The sequence below is a fragment of the Anolis sagrei genome, chromosome 5, assembly GCF_037176765.1.
Source record: "Anolis sagrei isolate rAnoSag1 chromosome 5, rAnoSag1.mat, whole genome shotgun sequence".
NCBI lineage: Eukaryota > Metazoa > Chordata > Lepidosauria > Squamata > Dactyloidae > Anolis > Anolis sagrei.
This window is the reverse complement of record NC_090025.1, coordinates 175,859,102-175,879,850: the sequence shown is the minus strand read 5'-3', so window position 1 is coordinate 175,879,850 and position 20,749 is coordinate 175,859,102. Positions and strand designations below refer to the sequence as shown.

At 43.4% G+C, this 20,749-nt stretch overlaps 1 protein-coding gene across 2 annotated transcripts in view; it reads right to left on the bottom strand.

The window, feature by feature from the left end:
- The window catches only part of SYT10 (synaptotagmin 10), a 51,887-nt gene extending 39,436 nt beyond the window's left edge, over positions 1-12,451 (bottom strand). The window contains exon 1 of one of the 2 annotated variants that reach the window (XM_060776810.2): positions 12,293-12,451. In XM_060776810.2, coding sequence (XP_060632793.1) covers positions 12,293-12,443 — 151 coding nt within the window. In that variant the 5' untranslated portion in view covers positions 12,444-12,451. The remainder of the gene's footprint in view (positions 1-12,292) is intronic. The other variant, XM_060776811.2, reaches the window with a different exon arrangement.
- Positions 12,452-20,749: the final 8,298 nt, after the last annotated feature.

The window sequence follows — 20,749 nt, the reverse complement described above, 5'->3', positions numbered from 1 at the left end:
AATTATGGGAGTCATAGTCTAAAATGTAAGTTTTGCAAATGGATAGCATTTTTTGGGCATTTTAGGGTGTACAATATATTTTTGGAAGACAGCTTCCAACATTCCTTGTAGACAAGGATAGTAGGAAAACACAAGGTTGGGTCAGGTGAAATAGCTAATAACTGGGAGACTGTACACATTGCAGAATTACAGCAATTTGACACCGCTGAAATCCTGGGATTTCTGATTTGTTGGAGCATCAGAGCTCTCTGACAACAAAGAGTAAAAATATCACAACACTACAAACCCCAGAGCTTTATAACATTGAGCCATGGGAGTTAATGTGGTGTCAAAATGCTATAATTCTACAGTATGGACACAGCTTAAGTTTGACTGACGTTATAATAGTTGTATAAGGCAGCATCCTTTGTTTATAAATGGGTTTAACACCATACTTGCTTCTAACATTTCACAGATGGAAACTGGGACTCATATGGTCAAGAAACATCGAAGTGTGGTAAGATAGCAAAAGTTATTAATTATGAAGAAGACACAAGCTAGGAGAGGCTGCAGCATTCTGCTTTTACCTGAACTTGCTGAGAAGAACAACGAATTCACCCCTCTTCCCACTTTCTCAATTGAGTGCAAAATACTTTTGCCCTCAGTTTGTAGCAACTGAACTAAACTAGAGGGCAATGTGGGACAATAGGAGGAAGAAAAGGACAAAGGAGTAAACAGGACTATCCCTGCCAGATGAGGACAGTTGGACTTGGAAGGTATACTGCACAGGTGCAATGGAGGTGGGGGGCATGATGAAGTTGGTACCAATTACTGTAGTGACCCAAGGGCACAGGATGTGACTGTGTTGCATGCCCCAAATTTTGCAGTTATTATTTTTCATCTTGTGAGAGCAGGAAAAGTAGGCAACAACTATATTTACAACCTGACAACTTCATTTGGTGAGAAACAAAATGGCCTCTAAAATGCTGCAGGGGGTCTGTCTGCTGTGAATGTTGCTGCCACCAACTCTTCCTGTTTCAAGTTGAACTGACCAGTGGCTGAGCCAAGCCCTTCATGAGGTGGACCCAAATAAAGCCAGCCTCAAGTCTAATGAAGTCTTATGACACTTTGGGCCTTCTGTGACATCTCTAATCTCTCAGTACCCTCATATTTCATGGGAGACTTAAGGTAGGAGTTATGAATATCAGCCTGGAACAAGAGAGGTATGCCCCATATTATTCTTTGATGAACATGGCAACCCCAGCTGCTCTCCACTCAAATCTTTTCCGCCATGTCCAAAATCACTTTCAGTGGCTCACTCCTACTTCTGCAACAAGGTGATTAAATAAGACCTACTGAGTAGAATATATAACTATAATTCTTATTGTTAATCACCCAATTCAATGATGGATCATCGTTTTTAAAGACCAATTAAATATGAAAAAAAATGTGTAAAGTATTTGTTTAAGGGGAATCAATATAGGAGATGGTCCACAGGTAAAGGTTTTCCCCTGACATTAAGTCCAGTCGTGTCTGACTCTGGGGGTTGGTGCTCATCTCCATTTCTAAGCCGAAGTGCTGCCGTTGTCCGTAGAAACCTCCAAGGTCATGTGGCCAGCGTGACTGAATGGAGTGCCATTACCTTCCCACTGGAGCAGTACCTACTGATCTACTCACATTTGCATATTTTCAAACTGCTAGGTTGGCAGAAGATGAGGCTGACAGCGGAAGCTCACACTGCTCCCTGGATTTGAACCTGCAACCTTTCGGTCAACAAGTTTAGCAGCTCAGCAGTTTAACCCACTGCACCACCGGGGGGCTCTGAACTTTGGCTACATTTATTGTGAAATCGTGGTGCCCAATTCTTCAAACAGACAAGCTCCCAACCTTGTAAAAAGCTGCGTAATCTTCAAGATAAGAAAAGTGCAGATGTACTTTGGTGTTAAGGATAGCTCCTTCCAACTAAGCACTATAATTACTTCAGTTCAGCACACATTAGTTAGATGCTGTGAAGACATCTCTTCCCGTCTAAGTATTTTGGATTTATAAATGCTTTTAGACAGTGATATCCACTCATGGCTTTTGCAGTTTGCATTCCTTGTATTGTGTGGTTTAAGTGCTTAATTCTCTTGGAGAGGCGCTTTTTAATTCAGAGGACTTTGATGCCTCTGAGCACAAACACTATTGACAAACGTCATCAGCTGTGTTTTGAAATGTGTATAAATAAACACATTCTTCCTCAAGAATAATTAGAAACCACTTTGTCCATGAAATACACATTTATAACCTGATCTTAAAAGATTTTTCCATGGGATCCAATGGAACAAACAGATGTATCTCCTCCTGAACTTATATCTGACTAGATTTAATAAAACACTAACAGATTATGGTATACAGAGAACAAGAGAAAGCATGTCTAAAGTAAGGAAGGAACAGTCAGGCTAAAAGGACATAACTTCTTATTAGTTTCCTTGTCAGTGTAAGGAAAACATTAATAAACAAGGTGAGATTCAATACTGTTGGACAATGCCTCACACAGTTTAGCAATCTGTACTAATTTCAGGGACCTTGAGTTCACCATTCAATGATAAATATAGCAATCTTGCTGGAATTTAGCTAACACTGATTTTAGTGAGCGAATGTTGCTCATACTATACACAAACTTTTACACACACACAGAGAGAGATTGAGAAGGAGGAAGGGAGAACATTTCTAATAGTGATAATGGTACCAAACCACTTGTTTCTTTTTATTCTTCTGAATTCTCAGGAAAAAAATTGTTCTTCAGTGGGAATGTTAAAGTTCACTGCAAATGTATTAAGAGGACTTGAAATAATTCCCTTTTTGGGGAGCAGGGGAGGGGGCTATTACTGCTAAGAAACCCTGCTAGTGTGGCCACTGGTCAGCAGTTTTGAAAAGTAATTGTTTGGCCTGCAGAAATAAGAGTATAGTGTCTAGATCCAGGGAAGTCATGCTACCCTTCTATTCTGCCTTGGTCAGACCACACCTGAAATACTGTGTCCAATTCTGGACACCGCAATTGAAGGGAGATGTTGACCAGATGGAATGTGTCCAGAGGAGGGTGACCAAAATGATCAAGGGTAAGGAGAACAAAGCCTATAAGGAGCAGCTTAAAGAGCTGGGTATGTTTAGCCTGCAGTAGAGAAGGCTGAGAAGAGACATGATAGCCCATGTATAAATATGTGAGGAGAAGTCATAGGGAGGAGGGAGCAAGCTTGTTTTCTGCTGCCCTGGAGACTAGGACATTGAACAATGGCTTCAAACTACAGGAAAGGAGATTCCACCTGAACATGAGGAAGGACTTCCTAACCGTGAGAGCTGTTCAGAAGAGGAACTCTCTGCCCCAGAGTATGGTGGAGGCTCCTTCTTTGGAGGCTTTTAAGCAGAGGCTGGATGGCCATCTGTCGGGGGTGTGTGTGTGTGCTTTGAATGTGATTTTCCTGCTTCTTGGCAGGGGGTTGGACTGGATGGCCCATGAGATCTCTTCCAGTTCTATGATTCCAGGCCCTGAACATTATTATACAGTCATTATTATGCACATTTCTTGGACGTAGGGGCACAGGGGCCCCATGAAGGTGAAGAACTGTGAATAAAAATGATTTTTTAAACATGAAATAACACTTTTCTATATATTCCTAGTTTATCCAGCATCTATCTATCTATCTAATCTATCTATCTATCTAATCTATCTATCTATCTATCTATCGTGTCAGGAGCAACCAGACATTTGTATTACATTTTTAACAAAGCAAACAAACAGACAGACAAACAAAACACAAAGTTTGCAAGCTTGATAGTTGATTAAATGTCCTATGACCAGTATCTGGCCACTTGGAGTGCCTCTGGTGTTGCCGCAAGGAGGTCCTCCATTGTGCATGTAGTAGGGCTCAGGTTGCATTACAGCAGGTGGTCTGTAGTTTGCTCTTCTCCACACTTGCATGTCATGGATTCCACTTTGTAGCCCCATTTCTTAAGATTGGCTCTGCATCTCGTGGTGCCAGAGCGCAGTCTGTTCAGCACCTTCCAAGTCGCCCAGTCTTCTGTGTGCCCAGAGGGAAGCCTCTCATTTGGTATCAGCCATTGATTGAGGTTTTGGGTTTGAGCCTGCCACAACATTATGGTCAACTTTTACTGGAATCTGACCACAGAAGATACTTAATGATCCAGAGATTGGCAGAGAGGTCAAACAGCATATAAATCATCTTGATCACTGATAATTTCTGACAGTTTGATGTTTTTTACAAGTTTATTATTGTTATTGTGTGCTTTCAAGTCAACTCGAATATATGTCAACCCTATTCAAGATTTATTCAGAAAAAGTTTGACGTTGCTTTGAAATGTGTGACTTGTCCAAGATGGATTCAATCCTGGCTTCTTGGGGTTTTGATACAACACTCAAACCATGATGGCTCTAAAAACATGAATATGGGCCTGTGGTTGTTGGGTCCATCAAGCTGACCTGGATGCATGGGGTTTGGGGCAATTATATTCAAAACGGTTTTGTCCTTGCCTTCCTCTGAATATTGCCTACAGTGCTTGCTACTCAAAAAGTACTAATGTTTGTGGAATAGATCCTCTTCATAAAAGTGTGATATACATCTTTACAGTAGATTTTAAGAACATAGGATCCAGAAAGGCAATCACTTTTATGGAGACATAAAAAGCTTCCTTTTTCAAGGTAACACTACATGGGTATTTCTTTGTTCATTAAATGTGCCACACACAAGAAAGGCTGCTTTTGAGTCTTCTCTGGGAGAGATAAACCAGGGTATAAATATAAATAGAATCATAATAATTTTCAAGAGTTCCATAATTTTTTTCTAGAATGGCCATCCTGTCCAGTTTTACACCAGAAACAGCCTTAGACACAAGTGAAAGTAAATAAAAAGGCTTTACTTCAGCCAAAATAAAGATAATGCAATAAGTGAAACAGAAAGTACAGTCCCGATGGTAATGCATGGTCTTCAAGCAAACGTAAAACAAAAGTCTTCACATCAGGCAGAAACTAGAGTCTTTCATAACAAGCTTACAGGTTGCAAAAACAAAGGTCAATAGTCAAGAGCCTTCAGCAAGTACCTCAGCTGGAATGAAGACATGGTGCTTGGAACAGGAACTCCCCGAAGTAGGTCAGTTGCCGTTAATATTGGGCCCCTGACTTTGCTGCTGATTTATAGCCCTGAGCTCCCAGCACAGCTGTCTCTAGGGCGCGGTCTGATTACTCAGCATTTTGCCTGCTAACCTAGCTGATCTCCTTCTGACTTCTTTCTCCTTCATCGTTCCTGAAATGTGGGATTTGTGATATATCTGCCACCACCACCACTAGAATCATAGAATCATAGAATCAAAGAGTTGGAAGAGACCTCATGGGCCATCCAGTCCAACCCCCTGCCAAGAAGCAGGAATATTGCATTCAAATCACCCCTGACAAATGGCCATCCAGCCTCTGCTTAAAAGCTTCCAAAGAAGGAGCCTCCACCACACTCCGGGGCAGAGAGTTCCACTGCTGAACGGCTCTCACAGTCAGGAAGTTCTTCCTAATGTTCAGATGGAATCTCCTCTCTTGTAGTTTGAAGCCATTGTTCCGCGTCCTAGTCACCAAGGAAGCAGAAAACAAGCTTGCTCCCTCCTCCCTGTGGCTTCCTCTCACATATTTATACATGGCTATCATATCTCCTCTCAGCCTTCTACTTCTTCTTCCTCTTCCTCTTCTTCCTCACCACTTAGCCACAAATCCCCAAGTGCTGCTTTTTCATCCACCTGTCCCCCTTCTCCTTCAGAATCAGAAGAGAAGTCCACAACACATCCCACTTATTTGAAATCAGAGACAATTTTATCATTTTTTGCCTCTTAGATCTTGACCCTTCCCTCCAAACCACTACACCAAGTAAAGTGGGTTGGGTGTGGCTTCTGGGCTTAAACTGGCCCCATTGTTGTTACTTGCTGTCATGTTGGCTTCCATTTATGGCAATCCTATGAAAGAGAGATCTCTAAAACACCCTGTGCCATTTAGGTTGGGCAAATTCAATGCTGTAACTTCCTTGATTGAGTCTATCAATTTACAAGAGAGGCTACATCGACCTTACTGCCTCCCATTTTATCATATTTCCTGATGAGGCATGTCATCTCATGATATATCCAATGTAGCCTCAGTTTGTTTAGTTTGACTTCTAGTGAGAGTTCAGGCTTCCTTTACTCTAATATTCATTTACTGGCCATTTTAGCAGTCCACTGCAGACCAGAAGGAGCCAAAAATTGGTAAAATTGCCCCCATTTTAAGAATCCTAAGAATAAATGTGAAAATTCAGAGGGTAGGAGGGCACATTGGAGGTTGCTAACCCCTGTTTTATATCCTGCCTTTAAGGCTGAAAATTCTTCCAAGTCAGCTTCCAAAAATTACCACCAACATATCTATGTAATGAAAGCATTAAGACCAATAAGCAAATGCAGCTATAACAAGCAAGTGCACTCTAATAAAGGGTTTAATATAAGAAAAATACAGTCACTTTGTCTTTAGAGCCATCCTAAAAGCAAGTAAGGAGGGGGGCTGTTAAAAAACAAGTGTTTTCTGTACAGCAAATGAAAAGAGTCTTACTTTATCATCATAAAAGTGCAAATAGTCTCAACCGGATCAGCAATAAGTGAACTTTAAATTGTACTCAGAGATGAATTGTCAACAACTTGGCTGCACCAATACTGCCTTTCGCCTTGGGCAAAATTATTGCTGTTGTTTGCCTTTGTGGCATTTCTGACTGATTGTGACCACAAGGCAAAACCATCATGGGATTTTCTTGGCAAGATTTGTTCAAGGGGGGGGGGGGGGTTGTCCTTGCCTTCTTCTGAAGCTGAGAAAGGATGATTGAACCATGGTTACTTATATGTTTCCATGGCTGAGCAGGGATTCAAACCCTGGTCTCCAAAGGTACAGGGCAACATTCAAACAACTATACCACATTTGCTCTCTGCCAAATTCATATGACATTGGGTTGTTGTGAGTTTTCTGGGCTGTATGACCATGTTCCAGAAAAATTATCTCCTGGCATATACCCACATCTGTGGCAGGCACCTCAGAGGTTGAGGGATCTGTTGGAACAGTTTCTCCCTGTAGAAATGTTTAATGCAATGTCAAAGGTTTTCTTGGCCAGAATCACTGGGTTCCTGTGAGTTTTCTGGGCTGTATGGCCATGTTCCAGAAGCATGATGTTTTGCCCACATCCTCAACCTCTGAGGATGCCTGCCATAGATGTGGGTGAAATGCCAGGAGAGAATGCTTCTGTAACACGGCCAGTCAGCCTGGAAAACTCACAGCAACCCAGTGATTCCAGTCATGAAAGCCTTTGACAACACATTATATGACATTTTTAAAAGCAGGGGTGGGAAACTGCATGAAAGCCAGGACCCAATTTCCCCCTGATTCCCTGTGAGTTACCCATTGTATGCAGAAAATCAAATCAAACCAAATTCCTGGTGATATCAAGGACTAAATCTGGGATCTTCAATTTGCACAGGACATATTTTGCCCCTTCCCTTCTGAGCTGGGAAAGCACATCTCTGACCACAGTTAGCAGCCTACTACCAGGCTGGATAGACAATGGTTTGACCAATCAATGTATTTTGTAAGTCCTTATGCAATATCATAAAACAAAACAAAACAAAGCATATCTTGCTCTTTCCAAAAGCGACAAGGACAAGGACATTTCCCCAAAACATCCACACACTTTTCACATATCATTCCCTCTTCTTGTAGGCAACTTTCTCTTTCTGCCTGCAGCAACAGGTAGTTTGATGCTGTTATTATTCCTGCCACCTGTTGCCTTGTTTGTAAGCAAGAGAAGAGCATCAGAGTCTGATGGTACAAAAGACAACACTGCTAGAGAGGCACTGATCATAAAATATCTTAAAACAATGACATCTGTTACAATGCCTGACCAACCAATACCCAGCTGAGAGTTTTATACTAAAAGTTAACATTTCTCCTTCTCCGCAGGTAATCTGAGCAGAATTTTCCTTCCTGTTTTGCATATTCAGAAAATCAAATGTGGATGCAGAAAAGGTAAGGATGCAGAAAAGATAAGGGTTCTTTAAAAACCCATCATTTTTTTGAGAGTTCTCTGTGGAGTCCCAAGGCTCAGCTACATTGAATAAGGTGCCGTTGAGGACATACACACTACATTCCATAGGAATATTAGGAACATACTTCATAGGAAAAGCATTCATTTCTCTAGTTCTGTGTTGCCAATGCTGTCTGACAGTGATAGGCACCCACTTTTTGCCTATCATTACTGGAGATGCATGGGATTAAAACTCTATGGAACATGGGATATACCATCTCTCCTCATTACAACTCCTCTTAGTTGGTGATCATCTCCCCCTTTCTCCCCAAGGAACCTTGGCACTTTAAAGATGCAGAGCAAAACAAAATTCAACAAGTACAACTTCCCTTCTTTGCTTGCCTGCTCTATCTGTTGCTTGTTGCAACCATTCAAACTGGAGGCAGAACTTCTGCAGAGAAAAGGACATGATGGTACCAACTCTGACATATAGGGAGGGAGCAGGCTATTATGGTATTATGGACCACTGATGACACAACTGGATAATGATCTGATATGGAGACGCTTTGATGTTTTAATGCTGTGTATGGTTTTTATATTTTTTTGTATTGCTGTTAGTGGTTTAATAGTATTTATGATTGCTTTAATTGTTGTAACTGTTCTGGCATCGAACTGTTGCCTATTGTTAACTGCTCCAAGTCGCCCTTGGGCTGAGAGGGGCGGTATATAAATGTAATAAATAAATAAATAAATAAATAAATAAGATTGACCCCTGAAATCTCTTTTCTGGTCTAAATTAATCAAGGATGCACAGAATGCCTGCCCTCTGTGGAATCTAAACCACATTGTCCCCTTTTTACAAATATAATTTAGATGACAGATGGAGATAAAGGTCCCAGAACAACTGCTAGACTTTCCTTTCTGGTGTCAACTTGTGTGATTTTCTAACTTTTGGCCACCCAATCATTTGTTTTCTTGGCACGATTTGTTGCTTCCCCCTGAGGCTGAGAGAGTCACCCTGTGTGCTTCAATGGCCAAGAGAGGATTTGAGCCCTGGTATCCAGAAACTCTGCCCAATGCCCAAACCATGTTGACTCTATGTGTCAACTAGCAGGAGAGTTTTCTTAAACATGATGGAAAAAGAAAACGCTTAACATCAGGAGAACCTTGGCAAGACCTTCTTCCCACTCCTCCCATTTCCCATGGTCAGGGGCAGGGGAAATCTTTCCACACAGCTTGCCCACCTTGGTGGATCCCTTCAAGCCCTTTCCTTCTCCTTTCCAAGAGGCAGCCAGGAAATAATGCATTTGTTTTGGGACCGGGACCAAAGGCTAGGCTATTTTTGAGACCCCTGCCAACAGAATCAGCAAGGAGGACAGACAGTCTGAACAATGGGAGTTATAGTCCTATACCTCAGAGTGTGGTGGAGGCTCCTTCTTTGGAGGCTTTTAAACAGAGGCTGGAAGGCTACCTGTTGGGTGCTTTCATTGTGCTTTTCCTGATTGGCAGGGGGTTGGACTGGATGGTCCTTGTGATCTCTTCCAAATCTATGCTTCTCTGGGGTCCCTTTTTCATACACAGGCAAGGGCACCCCGAAACAACTGTGGGTGCATCTAGATCAGTGGTTTCCAACCTGTGGTCTGTGGACCACCAGGGGTCCACAAGAACAAAAATAGGGTCCACAGCCACACTGTTAATACACTGTTGCTTTGAAATCACACGACAACAAGAGCAACTGGTCTCACGAAACCCTCTTATAGTGCTGAGACAACTGGGATGTTGGGTGTGGAGAGGCTGGCTACCCATGAAATATTACTACTACCACATCAGCTCTAGATTATTAAATATGATTTTCTATGGGCAAGCTGATGGCAAGTAATGGATGGCATATGTTCTGTATCAAAAACAAGAGATGATGTGGTCTATCCAATGCAATTTTATAAATCAGCACCCCAAATAACCAAACTGAATCTAAAGTTGACCAAAAAGTGATTTGCAATCCTTTTGGTACTAATGTTGAGGAGTGGTCCCTGGTCAAGTAGTCTCTTGTCAAAAAAAGGTTGGGAACCACTGATCTAGATAGAATTAATGCAGTTGGACACCACTTTATTAGTCAGGGTTCCATGGTATGGAATTGTGAGAGTTATGGTTTTAAAGCAGTGTTTCTCAACCTGGGGGTTGGGTCTCCTGGTGGGGAGTCCCGAGAGGTGTCAGAGGGGTCACCAAAGACAATCAGAAAACAGTGTGTTTTCTGTTGGTCATGGGAGTTCTGTTTGGCAGATTTGGCTCAATTCTATCGGTGGGGTTTAGAATGCTCTTTGATTGTATAATCCCAGCAACTACAACTCCCCAATGTCAAGGTCTATTTTCCCCAAACTCCACCAGTGTTCACATTTGGGCATATTTAATATTTGTGCCAAATTTGGTCCAGATCTACTATTGTCTGAGCCACAGTGCTCTCTGGATGTAGATGAGCTACAACTCCAAAACTCAAGATCAATGCCCACCAAACCCTTCCAGTATTTTCTATTGGTTATGGCAGTTCTGTGTGCCAAGTTTGGTTCAAATCCATCATTGGTGGGGTTCAGAATGCTCTTTGATTGTAGATGAACTATAAATTGCAGTGACTTCAACTCCCAAGTGACAAAATCAACCCCCAACCCCACCAGTATTCAAATTTGAGCGTATCGGGTATTTGTGCCAAATCTGGTCCAGTGAATGAAAATACATCCTGCATATCTGATGATTCAGAACAGTAGCAACAGTTATGAAGTAGCAACAAAAATAATTAGGTCGTTGTAGGTTTTTCGGGCTATATGGCTATGTTCTAGAAGCATTCTCTCCTGATGTTTCGACTGCATCTATGGCAAGCATCCTCAGAACCTCTGAGGATGCTTGCTATAGATGCATGCGAAACGTCAGGAGAGAATGCTTCTAGAACATGGCCATATAGCCCGAAAAACCTACAACAACCCAGTGATTCCAGCCATGAAAGCCTTCGACAATACAACGAAAATAATGTTATGGTTGGGGGTCACTACAAATGAGGAACTGTATTAGGAAGCTGGGTTGTTGTATGTTTTTTCGGGCTATATGGCCATGGTCTAGAGGCATTCTCTCCTGATGTTTTGCCTGCATCTATGGCAAGCATCCTCGGAGGTAGTGAGGTCTGTTGGAACTAGGAAAAAGGGTTTATATATCTGTGAAAACCATGAAAATGAACAAAATCTGGCTACCAGTATTTAAAAAACTCTAAAATTACAACAGCACAACAACAGAGAGGAAACAAACAAGGACATCTAATCACCTCTCAACAAAAGTTTGCTCTAGGCACTGTCAGGCCATTATATGCTAATCAAGGTGGTCAGCTGAAACATTCACACCTAGCTTCAACAGAGAAGAGTCCTTTGTCTCACCCTGGTCATTCCACAGATATATAAACCCTTTTTCCTAGTTCCAACAGACCTCACTACCTCTGAGGATGCTTGCCATAGATGCAGGTGAAACGTCAGGAGAGAATGCCTCTAGACCATGGTCATATAGCCCGAAAAAACCTACAACAACCCAGTGATTCCGGCCATGAAAGCCTTCGACAATACATTGTATTAGGAAGGCTGAGAAACAGTTTTACAGACTTTAGCCTTCTCTGTGAAGGAGCAGATGGTGCCTCTCCAAACTATCAATCCCAAGTTTCCACAGCCCTGAGCCATGGCTGGTCAGTGGCAGATGCACCCCACAAAGCACTAGCAAGCAACCACAACCACTCCACAACAAACAGTTCTGCGTGAAAGAGAGCTCAATGCAGAATGGTGTGCCAACCAAGGCGCTGCTTCCCTTTCCCTTCCAGGGAGAGGAAGAAAGTTCAGCCCAACTTCCCCAACGCCCACTCAGCCCGGCTGCCATTAGTCGAGGGAGCGCCTCCGAGGATGAGTGCCCCCCTCCAGCTCACCCCACGCCTCTGCCTTTTAGTCCTGGCACCTTCCTTGGCGAAGGAGGCAGAGGCTGGGGTGTTCTCCTCGGAGAAGGCGAGAGGAGGCACCGGAGAAAGGATGCCTCTTGGCGCCGCTTGACCTGCCCTGGCTCGAGGCTTGTCTCTGCACTCAGGGGAGTCGCCGCTCAAGAAAGCCTTGCTCCTTGGGCACCCAAAGACTCCCGAGCCTGGACCCCGGAGCCTGGAGCCGTGGCAGGTCAAGCGGCGTGAGTCTGCGTGGAACCGAGAGTGGGAAAAGGCGTCGGGACTCTACCTGGGCGGCTTATACCTTGGTTGGTGGTCTCCAGCGGGAAGATGCCGGAGCATTTCTCCAGCTCGACTTGGCCGCCCAGGCACAGCTCGGAGATGATCTGCAGCGCCTTGTGGCACAAGCTGCCCACCCCGTCCTCCTTGCGGAAACTCATCTTCGTCTTCTTCTCTGGTGGGTTCTTGCTCCTGGTGGAAGTCCTTCCTTGGCTTGTGCCGACTCTTGCCTCTCTCCTTCCTCTGGCTCTCTCTAAGTCATGGCTCTGCTCTTGGGCACGCGAAGAAGTCTCCTTCTTCTCCCCCTCCTTCCTCTGGGACGCTCATCCTCCTCCTCCTCGCCCAGGAGAAGAAGCATGAACACAAGCAAGACCCCAAAGTCCCGGCTCTCAAGTCAAGAAGGAAACGCGGGAAGGGGAGGAAGGACCTCCAAGGGACGCAGGGCGCGGTGGCTCAGGCGGAGAGGGAGAGCTTTTGTTTGGGGGGCTCTTTGGCCGGGCCAATGGTAGACCCGCGCGGTGCTGAACTGAAGATGCGGCTACAGGTGCGGGCCCAGTGCGCATGCGCGCGCGGTGGAACTGGAGGTGTTCTGCCAAGCACCGCGTGGAAAGGGACGGCGAGGGGGAAAAAGAAGGAAGGGGGGAAAACAAGGAGGGAGAGGGAGGAGGAGGAGCTGTCGGGGGCCGGCAAGGAGGGGAGGGTGTTGTTGCCTGGCCTATTCTCTCTCTCTCTCTCTGTGCTATTTGCTGGGAAGTCTTCCTCCTTGCGCTCCTGCTCCGCCTCTAGGGGTGCATCCACACTGTAGAATTAATGCAGTTTGGGTTCTTGTGACTTTTGGGAAGCTGGGACTTAGGAAAATGGGAGCTATAGTCAAATATGTCTGGAGGGCCACAGGTTTGAAGAAAGCTTCTGCTGAAGATAGGTTTTCCTTAGCTAGAACATGCCAAAATGGCCAGTTGTGAAAGCTGTTGTAGTCCAATATCTTGGATATTGTTTCTCTTCCCTGCTTTGGATGTTCCAAGATGAAGAGAAGGAATGGCTTACTTCTTTGTTCTTTTTTCCCTTCTCTTATCTCAAGATGAGGCGAGTTGAACAACAGGAAAAGCTGTTTCCTAGGAAGTTTTCGTTCAAAATACCGCTGGACATACAGGAAACAAAGCAAAACAAAAAGAGAGCCATTATCATTCTCTGTGCGTATGTCATAGTTTTAAAGTTTTACACTGTAGTTTAATTTAACAGTGTAGGTGGATCCTCAGAGTTTTTTTCGTCTCATGCCAAGAGCGACCTTGAGAAACGACAAGTCGCTTCTGGTGTGAGAGAAGGCATGTAGCGGGGGGGGGGGGGGGGGGGGGCTGAGGGGCTTCAGCACCCCCCCCCCCCCAAAATTCTCATGGTGGTTTGCGAAAAGGCCTTACTGGTGCATTATTTAAACTGTTATGTTTATTGATATCATGATCTGATCACCATACTCAATATATCCCATATGCATAGGAGTATTGGGGTAACAAAACAAAAGGTTTGCTAGGGTAGACCCTCTTTCATGGAGACTCAGCCCCCCCGAAACAAACTCAGCCCCCCCCCCAATCAAAATCCTGGCTACAGGCCTGGCTGTAGTTCTTTGTTCCTTTTCCCCCTTCTCTTTTCTCAAGATGAGGCAACTTGAACAACAGAAAAAGCTGTTTCCTAGGACGTTTTCGTTCAAAATACAGTTGGACATACAGGAAAGAAAGCAAAACAAAAAGAGAGCCATTATCATTCTCTGTGTCTATGCCATAGTTTTTAAGTTTTTACACTGTAGTTTAATTTAACATTGTAGGTGGATCCTCAGAGATTTTTTCATCTCATGCCAACAGCGACTTGAGAAACTACAAGTCGCTTCTGGTGTGGGAGAATTGGCCATCTGTAAGGACATTGCCCAGGAGATGCCCGGATGTTTGATGCTTTACCACCCTTCTCTCATGTCCCCACATAGGGAGCTGAAACTGACAGAGGAAGCTCACCCTGCTCTCCCTGTATTCAAACTGCTGATCTATTGGTCAGGCCCTCAGAGTGAACTAGACACTATGTGACCAACTCAGGGTGTATCTTTACTATAGAGTGAATGCGAGTTGGCACCATGTTGTCTCCCTAGTTCAATACTATGGAATCATGAGGATTGCCGTTTCACAAGATCTTCAGCCCTCTCTGCCAAAGAGAGCTGGTGCCCCACCATACTACTAAACCCATTTCTTTTTTTATCATGCCAGAAGCGAATTAAGAATACAATTATAGTGTATAGAAAAACCACAAAAATTAAAAACTTGGTGTTATGCTAAATTAATTTCCTTTGACTAGAAGCTGGCCACTTGGAGTGCCTCTGATGTCGCTGTAAGAAGGCTCCCCATTGTTCATGTGACAGGGTTCAGGCTGCACTGTGGTAAGTGGTCTGTGGTTTGCTCTTCTTCGTGCTTGCATGTCGTGGACTTCACTTTGTAGCCCCATTTCTTAAGATTAGCTCTGCATCTCGAGGTGCCAGAGAGCAGTCTGTTTAGTGTCTTCCAAGTCACCCAGTCTTCTAAATCCCCAGGGGGTAGATTCTTATTCAGTATCATCCACTAATTGAGGTTCCAGTTTTTAGCCTGCCACTTTTGGACTCAGTGTTCCTGCAAGTATCTCTGTTGATCTCAGGTACTTATTTCTTGATCAAAGGCATTGGCTTGCTGGCTGATGTCCAAACAGGGGATGGGCCAGAGCTGTCAATGCTTTGGTCTTTTCATTGCTAACTGCTACTTCCTGGCAGATATCAGGTGGTGCAATACTGGCTAAACAGTCTAATTTTTCCAGTGGTGTAGGGCGTAGACATCCTATGATAATGCGCCAAGTCTCATTAAGAGCCACATCCACTGTTTTAACATGGTGAGATGTATTCCACACTGGGTATGCACACAGAGTAGCAAAGCATAAGGGCAGATATCTTCAACTTCGGAAAGGCAGATTGGTGTAAATTCTCAGAGATGCTAGATGACAAGATCATATCGGTCACCCCAATCCCTGGGGATTCCATAACCCCGTGATTCCAAAGCACTGAGCGATGACAACTAAAGAAGTGTCAAACTGCATTCATTCTACCATGGAGATGTGTCCCCTGTTGGGGACATAGTTAGATCTGTATCCTAGTAAACATTTACATGGAATCCTGGGATTTGCAGTTTAGGGAAGCCTCAGTCAGAGAGCTCTTGGACCTCATTAAACTAAACTGCAAGTTGAATATCCTTGTTGGAAATGCTCCAGAATTGTCCACAGGACTTGTACAGCCTCTAGCACTCCATAAAACACTTCCATTGCCATTAAAATGGAATAATAGTGCTTTAACAGTGTCGTATGACTCTTTTGGACAGGGTTGGGCATCTTGAAGCTTCAACATACAGCTGGACTGCAACAGCTCAACCCAAAATGGCCAGTGGTGATGGCTGTTGTAGTCCAATAACTTGGATATTGTTTCTCATCCCTGCTTTTGATGTTCCAAGATGAGGAGAACAAGATGACTGTAGTTCTTTGTTCCTTTTTCCTTGTTCTTATCTCAAGATGAGGTGACTTAAACAACAGGAAAAGCTGTTTCCTAGGAAGTTTTAGTTCCAGGAAACAAAAAGAGTGCCATTATCTTTAGTACAAATCATTAATAAATAATTGATCATTAATATTTAATAAAGGGGAGGAGATGACACTCAAACAAGGCAGAAAAATGCCTCAGGACAGGAGTGTTAAGCCCTGCATTTGGTTGTGTTGTGTCCAGAAGAGGTGTTTTCTCACAAGCAAAATAGCTGTATGATCTCCACACCTTCAATCCCAGTTGTCTCCTTTCATAATACCAGAAGTCAGGATTACTTGGGAAAGCTGTGAGCAAAGAGATTCAGGATGGATAAAAGGGAATGATGTTTGTCAGATCTTAAAAATGATCTGCGTTGGGGAGTTAGGAAAATGGGAGCTATAGTCAAATATATCTGGAGGGCAACAGGTTTGAAGAAAGCTTTTGCTGAAGATGGGTTTTCCTTAGCTAGAACAACCCCTCCAGAACCTTATATCATAACAATTTGGATCTGGACAGTGAGTGCTGGAGATACAAACCAAAGAGAAAGTTTGCCTGTGATGAATCAAGAGACAAGGCATTGGAAATTGAATGCTATGCTAGATGGACCTTAGACATTCTGGAAAGACAATTCTTGCATACCTATTGATTTCTCACAGGTCTGTCTTGTTGGTGCCCGAAAGAATTGTATCGGAGCACTGCAGTCATGTTACACTTTGGAATATTTGGGTTCGGCCCTAGAATATGTGAAATAACGTGTATCTGAGTTGTGTTGTTGAAGGCTTTCATGGCTGGAATAACTGGATTGCTGTGAGTTTTGCAGGGTGTATGGCCATGTTCTGGAAACATTCTCTCCTGATATTTCCATGACATCTATAGCAGGGTTCCTCAGAGGTTGTGAAGTCTGAGTTGTGTTTTCCATGTGATCAGGGGAAAAGATTGAGGATATGGCTTTGGAGCAAGGTTCAGCTATCCAACCCTTTAATTTTTGATCAAACCAAAAGCTCATCATCTGCAGAAAGCTACTTCCTCTAGTGACCATCATAGAGCTGAAAGAGACCACAAGTGTCATTCAGTGTAATCCCTTGCCATACTTACTTATTTAGGCAATCCCTCGTTGTCCAAGTATGATGGCCTTCCAAGTTCTTGGAAGATGCCAGTATGTGAGTTTTTTTAATGTGTGGAAATCGGTGCATAGCCGATCAACTCAGAATCTTCACAGAGTGAAGGTCCCAACCAGTGGCATGGTTAAGATGATGGCAGTGGCTTCTCAGTCTGTTGCAGCCTTCTTCCGCCTTCACACCCATTGTAACATGTAGCATGTTATTGTCTGCCTGATCCACTATTGAGGTCTTTGGATTGTGTTCGGTCTGGACCTCCCCTGTGTCCCTCCCCAGGAGTACATGACTCCCATGGTTATCCCCGCAGGTTCATTGGAACATGCAAGCCTTCTCACCATGACAAGGTGACAATCCATTGGGGGGGGGGGGGTGTGTGTGCAGTAATACACAATCAAAGCACTCCTGAGAGATGGCAATCCAATCTCTGCTCAAAAACCTCCAAAGAAGGAGATTCCACCCCAGGTGGATACCAACAGAGAGCACATGAGCAGCATATAGAAGCAATGACCCTTTTACCCATAGCTTCAAATAATCACTGGTGCTCTACTTCTGAACTTCATATTTTTCAAGTGCAGAAGTCACTATGCCTAATATAGTTGGTGAGAAGTGAGACATCCAATAGGATGTTGCGTTTTCAGCATATAGCCGATTTCTCTTGTTTCTCTCCAGGATAGTTTATTCTTTTGTTCCTTTTCACTAGTTTTTCAGTTTTGCCAGCTAAAATTCTAGCACCACTGAGCATAAATTCCCACTGAAAATCATTTATACTCCAAGCTTCTTCCCCCTCCGGGTGTTGATGCCTTCCTCTTGTTCACAGATGGTGTTGTTTTGGCTGTATTAGGATCCGCATTTGGAGAATGAAATCAATATTAGTATATAGGATAGACTTAGCCTCCATAGATCCATCTTGCTGTTTTATAGGTTACCAGTAATGGCAGCGAAATCTACAGATTAACTGTGCATTGTGTAAAGATGTGCTTTCCTTTATTTCTCTCACATCTTCTGCCAGTTAACTTCATTGAATGATCCTAGATTCTAGTGTGATATGAGAAGGAGGAAAATCATCCCTCTGTTCTTTTTTACAGCACAATACATCATTGAATAAGCCACTCTTGGGTGCTCTGCTGCATTTTCTATTTTAATGGACATGTAATTTTTTACACTGGTTTTTCTTTAAACCATTATTTTGCTGTTGCTAACCTATTCAGACATTGAAGGTTGAGGATAGGCAGCTATCTAAACTGAAAAGTACATTGTTCGAGACAACTTCCCAAGTGTCAACCCTGAACCTGTTTTCAATGCCACAGTTCCTCCATTTGTGATCAATGTTTTGCAATATGTTCTTAACTCACTTTCCTCCAGCATGAAGAAATTGCAGAATTATGGTATTTTCTTTAAAAAACATTAAGCTTGGCTGAAACCAATCTAGCTTTTTTTCAGGAACATATTTGCTAATTCATTTACTGGTTAAAAAGGAGCCCCCGGTGACGCAGTGGGTTAAACCGCTGAGCTGCTGAGCTTGTTGACCGAAAGGTCGCAGGTTCGAATCTGGGGAGCGGCATGAGCTTGCGCTGTCAGCCTCAGCTTTTGCCAACCTAGTAGTTTGAAAATATGCAAATGTGAGTAGATCAATAGGTACCGCTCCAGTGGGAAGGTAATGGCGCTACATTCAGTCATGCCGGCCACATGACCGTGGAGGTTTCTATGGACAACACCGGCTCTTTGGCTTAGAAGTGGAGATGAGCGCCAACCCCCAGAGTTGAACAGGACAGGACTTAATGTCAAGGGGACAACCTTTACCTTTCCCCCCTTAAAATAATCCATGTGATTTTGCATGTGAAATTGAACAGCTCATTTACCATATTGTGGATATCCTTCTGTGGAATGGATATCATTACATTATGCCCTATTGAGACTCCTAATGATTTTTGAATGGATCTGAGCTGCTTTTACTGTTGTTTAATTTCAGACTGCTTGACATAAAGCAGTCCAGAACAATACACCAAGTGAATTGTGATGAATAGCTCCAGGGGATTCTTACATATAATGCAATGTAAAATTTATCATGGGCAAAAGATCAGCATATTACATATGATGGCGTAAAGGCTGGAATCAGATGTCAGTTTCCCTTACCTGCTAGTCATTTTGGATCTGAAGAGAGGATATTGCAAGGAGTGGGCTGGAATTATCCCAGTTGCTGGGAAACATGAAACATTTCTTCAAGTTCTCCACTCAGTATTGTACTAAAAACATTAGCCAGGGCAGGGTGGAGTTACACATGAAATGAATCAGGACAATAATAGGTTTTTCAACTTCTTTGTACAATATGAAAAGCCCCTTGTGGCACAGTGGATTAAACTGAGCTGCTGAACTTGCTGACTGAAAGGTTGGTGGTTCGAATCTGGAGAGCAGGGTGAGCTCCTGCTATTAGGCCTAGCTTCTGTCAACCAACAGTTCGAAAACATGCAAATGTGAGTAGATCAATAGGTACTGCTTCAGCAGGAAGGTAATGGCGCTCCATGCAGTCATGCTGGCCACATGACCTTGGAGGTATTAGAAATGGAGATGAGCACCACCCCACAGACTCGGACATGACTAGATTTAATAGCAGGGAAACCTTTACCTTTTTAATACAATATGAGGTCTGCCTTTCTCCCAAGGAGCTGCTACATGGTCTTTTCACCCTTCTTATCCTCCCAACAATCTCATTGAGGTAGATCAGGCTGAGAGGCAGAGACAGATCCAGAGTCACCTAGTGCGCCACATAGATTTCATTACAGATTTCTTTATTCCCAGAGTGTATAATATTTTGATACTATTGAAAGTGCCACAGCTCCTGAGATCTATTTTTTTTTCTTTGCCAGGGAGCCCTAATGCTGCACTTCACAGAATTCTGCTTGTCTTACCCAACTGCAAATTCTGTGCAACAGAGCCATGGCACTTATAAGACTCTATTGTGAAATTTGCTGTGTTATCAAATTGTCAGAATTCTGTAATGTGTAATTGAGAGGATGTCCCCAGGGCTGGCTGACTGGTGATAGATCTCTGGAGAGCTATGAAAGGTATCTCGCAGTCTAGAAACCCAAGAACATCTAACTCACATGGACAAGCCAGACAATTCTGGAGAATTTTTCTGACTCCAGTCTTCATTGGTGATTGCTCCATCCTGTCCAAATGAAACCCTAGAACTGAAGCCAGGGAGTGGATGATTAAAAATTGGGTCGGGGCGGATTTGTGGAGCACAAAATAGATCTGGGCCTATGAGAAGCCTATTCATACTGTTTGCGCCCATTTCCAAGGCACCTGGATTGGCTGGGCACTCCAAGCTTTCTGACATTCTCCAAGTCTGAGGAAGTTGAATGCATTTGGACTTTTCCCTCCCCTGACACCAGTTTTTTTTACAGGGACTTCATGCAAGTCAAGCTCCAGGACCAAGAACTCCACATTAAATTTCTTACAGTAATAGAGTCAGCTCCTTGAGAAACATTCAGTGAGTATTCGATGGGGTGTGTTGCACAATTTATTTATTCACCATATTTCTACCCCACCTTTCTCTACCCCAGCAGGGGGACTCAAGGTGGCTTACAATGGCATAAACACAGTGCCTCAAAACAACAAATTCACCTAAAAATAGTTTAAATTGCAACATATTAGACATGGTTAAAATACATTCAAAGTTAAAAGCACACCATCCAGAGTTCAAGGTCTAAAACCATTCCAAGGTCAAATTGCACATAATTCTATATTTGGCATACTGCATTGCCCTAATTTTGAAAGCCTG